Genomic DNA, 6,532 nt, shown 5'->3' with positions numbered 1-6,532 from the left:
TTGCCTGGAAGTTCACCGTTTGAACAGCCCTCTGTTGCTTTCAGGTCGTGCGGCAGAATGAACCTGCCAAGCGTAGCAGTCGATAGTGGACAGAGCTTCACCATAAAACAGCACTGGTCCCTCAATGCTTTAGGTGACTGTGAGGGATGGCGAACGGTGTAGTCCCGTGTTGGCAGAGGCCATAGGTCTTCGTAGTTTTCGGTAGACAGCAGGTTGCCTGACGTGGCGCTCGTCAGAGCAGAGGTTGAACCAGTAGCGTGTTTTCTGTCCCTCACTCATCTGGTGTTGCTGAACAGGTGTGCTTCTGTGTAGCTCTTACCGTGCGGACTGACCTTAGTCATGACAGGGTGGCTAATGTTGGTGATAAGGCCCTTGAGGCAGTTGTCCCCTTGGCCTGGAAACAGAGAGACATGAGAAGGGTCTGAAGATCAGGTGACAATTTTTTCTCAAATGGGTGTACGCATTCCCCCAGTGGTACTTCGGAGTACTACAGTACTTTTGTTGATTTAAAAAATGTAAGTCATGCATAACTCCTCAAATAATTATACTATAATAATTTCAATAAAATGTAAATGTAAATGTAAATTTGGTAAATCACATTTTACATTCAATATTCCCATTTTTCAATGCAATCATTAACTGCAATAAAGTTTCAACTGCCCTAAACCTCTGGAAAAGTTTGATCACCGTAGTTGCCTCCCTGCCACATACATTAAATGACAAGGATGCTGCAAAAGCTAAAACGTAAGAGTGCAATTCATCAAAAAAACATAGTTCAATGCAGTTTTAATGCCGTCTTAGTGTTATTGCAAGATGCCAAACATTTAGTGATGGATTCTGAAAACAGAAATGTTGCTTTCAATTGTTTCTCAGTTAATGCTGTGCTGTATTATACCTATTTGTACAGGCAATTTTTTTTATGACCAAAAACGTTGGTCAGAAGGTACATTAATTTAAAAAAGACACACTTACCTCTGAAGTCTTTGGGGATTGTCTTGCAGGACTCAGCACTGTTCTTCAGGTAGCGTAGTTTCTCTTTGACAGTCTTCATGTTAATTGTGTCTGACATTTGCATCTTGTCTACATCTGTACGCAATTTACCCACCTAACATACACACACACACACACACACACACACACACACACATTTACATATTGCACATAGACAGGTTAGGTCATCTTACTTTAGGGTTTAGTAAAGTTTGACTTCATGCTGCTCCTGTAGGCTATTGCCTGTCAACTTTAAGAGTCATTTTAGAGTTACCTCTTTGGAGAGCTTTCGTGTTTGGGCGTTGTTAAGCTGACTGTGAACGGCACCAATGTCTGTCTCCAGCTGGCTGAGCTCCTCACCCAGGTAGCGCAGAGACAAGGCAGTGTACAGCCCCCGGTTGTGCAGGTACTGGTGAGGCTCCAGCCGGGACGTAATGTTCTTAACCACAGCCTGAATCTGAGGGAGACGCTCACTGGACAACTTCACCTGCAAGGACACACAAACAGAAACTCCTGTTTCTTGATTGATAAATGATTTTCATTTTATTGTGTACTGTACCCCACTGTAAAATTATTCTGGTTGACTTTAGTTCTCACCTGTTCCTGTAGGGTGTTCAAAGATCCTCCACAGGACTCAACCTGCTGCAGCACAGCCTCATACTTCACAGCAGGGAACGACCACAGGGTAGAGTTCACCTCACACGCACACGAGCCATTCTTCCTCACGCCTGACACACGCTGAGCCTGACCATCACCCTGCAGTCACACATGTAAAAAACACAAAAGTTGTATACAGGACATTTACAAGCATAATAAAGAGACTGCACTAAAAAAAAAAACAGAAAAAAGCCTCAGTCTACTTTCATCAAGTGCTATATCTATTAGTTATTATTAATCTTAGTTTCTCAAAGTAGGATATCAAGTGTAACTCACTGGTGACAGCAGCAGTAGAAGCAGCAGTAGCATGTTTAGAGCTGGAGAAATTATTAGTGGACTAACACACAGAAATTGCAAGTACTGTAATCACAACCCCTCCTCATCACTTTTCTCTAACACAGTCGCAACAAAGACACATATTGCTGACTTGTTTCATATCACCAATGAGTCACTGTAAAACCTTAAAAATACTTAGGTGGATGTGAAACTGCGTTTCACAGCACTTATGGTCAGCCAAGAGAGTTTGCTATATTTTCCCTCTCCTTAATGCAGAGGTTATTATTTCCTCTTTGCAATATCATGTGCAGTGTGGTCTACTTTTTAACGTTCATATAACATATTAATGCAGCAATGTATTCCATACAGAACATAACAATATATGTGTTGTGTGTCTGACTGGGGAAAAAGGGCTGGTACTGACAGGTTGATGATGCAATGAAACATAGGTGAGCAGGACGATGTGAGATTCAGGTGACCAGGATTGATGGGAAAATCAGAGGGCATCTGAAGCACAGTTGGAGAAGGACAATGACAGCAAAGGTTCATAAAAATGCAGGAGCATGGGGAAGTGGGGATGAGTCTGAGTCTAGACATTTCAGGCTGAATTTTTGGCAAAATGGGCAAAAATGAAAAGAACCAGCTGTTTTGACACAGTATCCACAGGACAATTTCTACAGCAATTTCATGTTATTATGTAAATCATAATTTAAAATTGTATTGCACACAGATGCAGGATTAAACAGGATTACCTGGATAACTTTGCTGAATTAATCCTAGTCAATTAATCAGTCAATGTTCACACTACAGAATCCTGCGTACTTTTATATATGTGTTGTTTATCCCATACATCCATATATGAGCTGTGGCTGAGAGGCAGAGCGGGTTGTCCACTTATCGGAAGGTTGTTTCTATTCTATTTATTGTATGTATTGTATATATTATTCCTATTTTATCTTACTGAATTTCATTGTATTCTATTCTATTTTGTTCTATTTTCTTTATTCGTTGTACTACATTCACCTGTGCTGCTGTATCAATTTCAATTTTCCGTACGGGATCAATAAAGTTACAAATTATCTTATTTTATCTTACAGTGGAGAATGATAATACAGTCTTCAAGGAGATCATCACTTACAAATAGTATATTTTAAATCATATACTTGTGGTGTCATTAAAAAATGCTGTAGTTACGAAACAACACATTGCGTGAACAACATAAACCACAGAATGAATCAGTCAATAAAAATGCTGCTGTCTGTCTGGGTGTGGAATTTCTCCAGTAGATATATTATGTGTGCTTGGTGCAAAGTGGTCACTCTCTGTTCCTGAATCCTGTAACCACATCTTCAGCACAGATACTGTACCATACCCTTCCACATTTAGATTTCTTTCCCATCATCCAGTCTCATCACCGCAGCCGCCACAGACTGTCTGCTCTATCTGAATGAGAGCTGGACAAAACATGTCAGGGTGAGATTTGTTTCTTATGACGCACTGCTAAATAGAGACATATAAAACTATATTTTGTCAACAGCATGAAGAAAAATCAATTAATCTTTTTTCAGATAAACTGTATATCGTAAAATTTCTAATAAAAGCATTGTCTCAATAGACGTAGGTCTCTTTTACTAGCGTAGATCAGTTACATTCTTCGAACTATGAACACCAAAGTGTAATTCAGTCAGATTTACTGGCATGGTAAACAAGAGAGATGAAAAGTGCTGACTTCTAACTTCTGACAAGTAAAGTTTGTTGCTCGCTGTCTGTATGCTGGGTGCTGTACATTTTTGGCTGCTGTAAAAGGACGTTCACGTTCAAGTGTCATGGTGGTGGCAGACAGAAAGAAGTGTACTTAAATTCAAGCTGTTTGTTGTCAAATTTGCTCAACAAAAACGAAGGAGAAGCAGCACAATTAGATATAGTATTTCCCATCTGCTGAGCAAGAGTTTTGTGTAGAAGGAATTAATGGCCTGTCCCATATAGATGCCTATTTCCAATAAAGGCAGGGTGAGTCCAGTGATTAAAACAAATCCGGGACAAAACTTGGGCTATTATAATAAGTTTTACGGTATATACTTTATTCCTGTTTTAAGTGTTAACTGCCATTATTTACTACCAGTGCATTCTTTACAACTACTTGCTTTACAGCCCAGTGCAACTAACGTGCTATATACTTTATCCACCATAAGTTCATATTATTTTAAATAAAAATAAAAAAACTGTGAAAATAACTGTGACACCCACAGCTTTGTTACACAGCTAGTTATTCCTTGTTGACACCATATATGACTGCTGGGATGCACAACAAATGCTGTAGTCATGAAACAACACATATAACAAAAACCACAGAATAAATCAGTCAATGAAAATGATGCAGTCTGTCTGGGTGTGGATTTTCTCCAGTGGATATCTTGTATGTTTAGTGCAGAGTGGTTACTCTCTGTTCCTGAATCCTGAAGCACAGATAGTGTATATGCATCCCTTCAAACCCACAAAGTTAGAAACAGGCAGATATTAGTCACAGCTTCCCTTTTACATTTAGATTTCCTTCCCATCATCCAGTCACATCACCGCAGCCTGAAGGACCAATGACTTCCAGCCCCCACAGACTGTCTGCTCTGAACGAGAGGTGGAAAAAACATTCATCTCAGGTTGAGATATGAACTGGTATCTGAAGGCAATATTTGTTTCTGATGATTCTAAATAGAGAGATAAACCTATATTTTGTCAACAGCACAAACAAAAATAAATTTGCTTTTTTTTCAGATAAACAGTATATACTTTTAATTCCTGTTTTAAGTGTTCTGCCATTATTTACCATACACTGCAAAGATTTGTACATATCATTTTCAATTTAAAAAATAAAATAATAATTCCACAAATAAAAAACTGTACTGTATTCATCCCTGTCTACTGCTACTTTACTGACACCCAATGCTTTGTAACACAGCTAGTTATTCCCTGATGACACCACATAAGATTGTTGGGAGATTTAAATGCAGAACCTCTGTTCTACTGAATATTTACAGTCTCCTTTTGTCTTGTGTTTGCTAATAAAACCACTTAATTGAAGTAGTGTTCACATAACAATAATTGCTAAATTATCATTTGCTTTCAGTATTGTCCCTGTCAACCCGTCTTAATGTGACTGTAGTGCACAGTGTATATTCTCCATGTGCAGTATTTTGAATCACTGTATTATTTATCTCATACATCCACACAGGGCCCTGTGCAGATGCAGTCTCAGTGTGCCTCTTTCCCTTCTGGTCATTGTACAAATAAGATTGTCTTTTCTTTTTAATTATTTTTGGCCATTATACTTTTTTTTTATAGCAGGTAGTAGAGAGATAACAGGAATCTAAAGCACAGAGAACGCTGCTTAATTTATCAGCAATCTAAGCTAAACTAAGCCGTACCTATAGGGCCAATCTAAACTGCAGATGGTAGCAAGTTGTATTCATTCATTTAACATTTGAAAGGATTTTGTTAAGTTGTTATGTATATTGCTGAACACTCTGTCTGCTACAGTGGATAATGATAATATAGTCTTCAAGGAGATAATCTCTTAACATTTTAGTGTATATTTGTGTATACTTATACTTATACTTGCACTGTAGCATGCACAACAAATGCTGTAGTTATGAAACAACACTTAAAACAAAAATCCCAGAATGAATCATTCAATAAAAATGCTGCAGTCTGTCTGGGTGTGGACTTTCTCCTGTGGATATCTTGTGCATTAAGTGCAGAATTGTTACTCTCTGTTCCTGAATCCAAACCCACAAACTTAAAAAAGCAGTCACAGCTTCCCTGTTACGTTTAGATGTCCTTCTCATAATCCAGTCACATCATTGCGGCCTGAAGGACCAACAACCTTCAGCCTCCACAGACTGCCTGCCGACAATCTTGGTGAGGTGATTTACACCATTCTGTGCCTTGTGAACTCCTGCAGTAACACTTCCAGGAAGCAGATCAGCCTGGCCTAGCAGTTCTAACTGGTATTGCATGGGAACTGTACTCTTGCTTCCGTCTTGTCTGATTGTGTCTGACCTCCTAGCCTTCATCCTGCTTATAGCCAGTAAGCTAGCTATCAACCTGCTAGCATCCAGTCTGCACCTCAGCCTGTTAACAACAAGGCACTCCCTTAGATTAGGCTTGTGTTCATGAGCCTGCAACATGCCTGTCCTTAGCTGGCCAACCCACAACCTGCCTGTCCTGATCCTCCCTCACCTGATGCCAGTGGCACAGCTGCCCAGTGCCCCTGATCCTCAGCTGGCCACTGCCCAGTGCCACAGAGACTGAGCTGCCCAGTATCTTGGCCTATTTTTCACCTTTTCTGGTTCCTTGTTGGCGGTCTGGTCAATACTTGTTCCTCCTGTCCTGCAGCCATCCCCTCCCCTGTTCCTGAGCTGCATCTGTCCCCTGTTCCAGTGCTACAGCAATCTGCCTGTGCAGCAATTCATTTCAATTCAGTTTTATTTGTATAGTGCCAATTCATAAGAATAGTTACCTCAGTACACTTTTCAAATAGAGCAGGTCTAGACCGAACTCCTTATAACATTTACAGAGACCCAACAGTACCACCATGAGCAAGACCTTGGCGACG

The 6,532-nt window shown here is 39.9% G+C and overlaps 1 protein-coding gene across 1 annotated transcript; it reads right to left on the bottom strand.

Moving 5' to 3' along the window:
- Positions 1-275: 275 nt before the first annotated feature.
- On the bottom strand, positions 276-2,059 carry LOC118330317. Its single transcript, XM_035664807.1, has 5 exons — positions 1,924-2,059; positions 1,588-1,746; positions 1,265-1,477; positions 973-1,105; positions 276-394 (listed from the first exon to the last, which is right to left on the bottom strand). Exons 1-5 carry the CDS (start codon positions 1,954-1,956, stop codon positions 276-278), a joined length of 657 nt encoding a protein of 218 aa, XP_035520700.1. The 5' UTR covers positions 1,957-2,059.
- Positions 2,060-6,532: the final 4,473 nt, after the last annotated feature.

Source organism: Morone saxatilis, unplaced genomic scaffold (genome assembly GCF_004916995.1).
Source record: "Morone saxatilis isolate NCDOM2014 unplaced genomic scaffold, NCSU_SB_2.0 Contig2, whole genome shotgun sequence".
Classification (NCBI taxonomy): domain Eukaryota; kingdom Metazoa; phylum Chordata; class Actinopteri; family Moronidae; genus Morone; species Morone saxatilis.
This window is presented reverse-complemented; position numbering and strand designations above follow the sequence as displayed.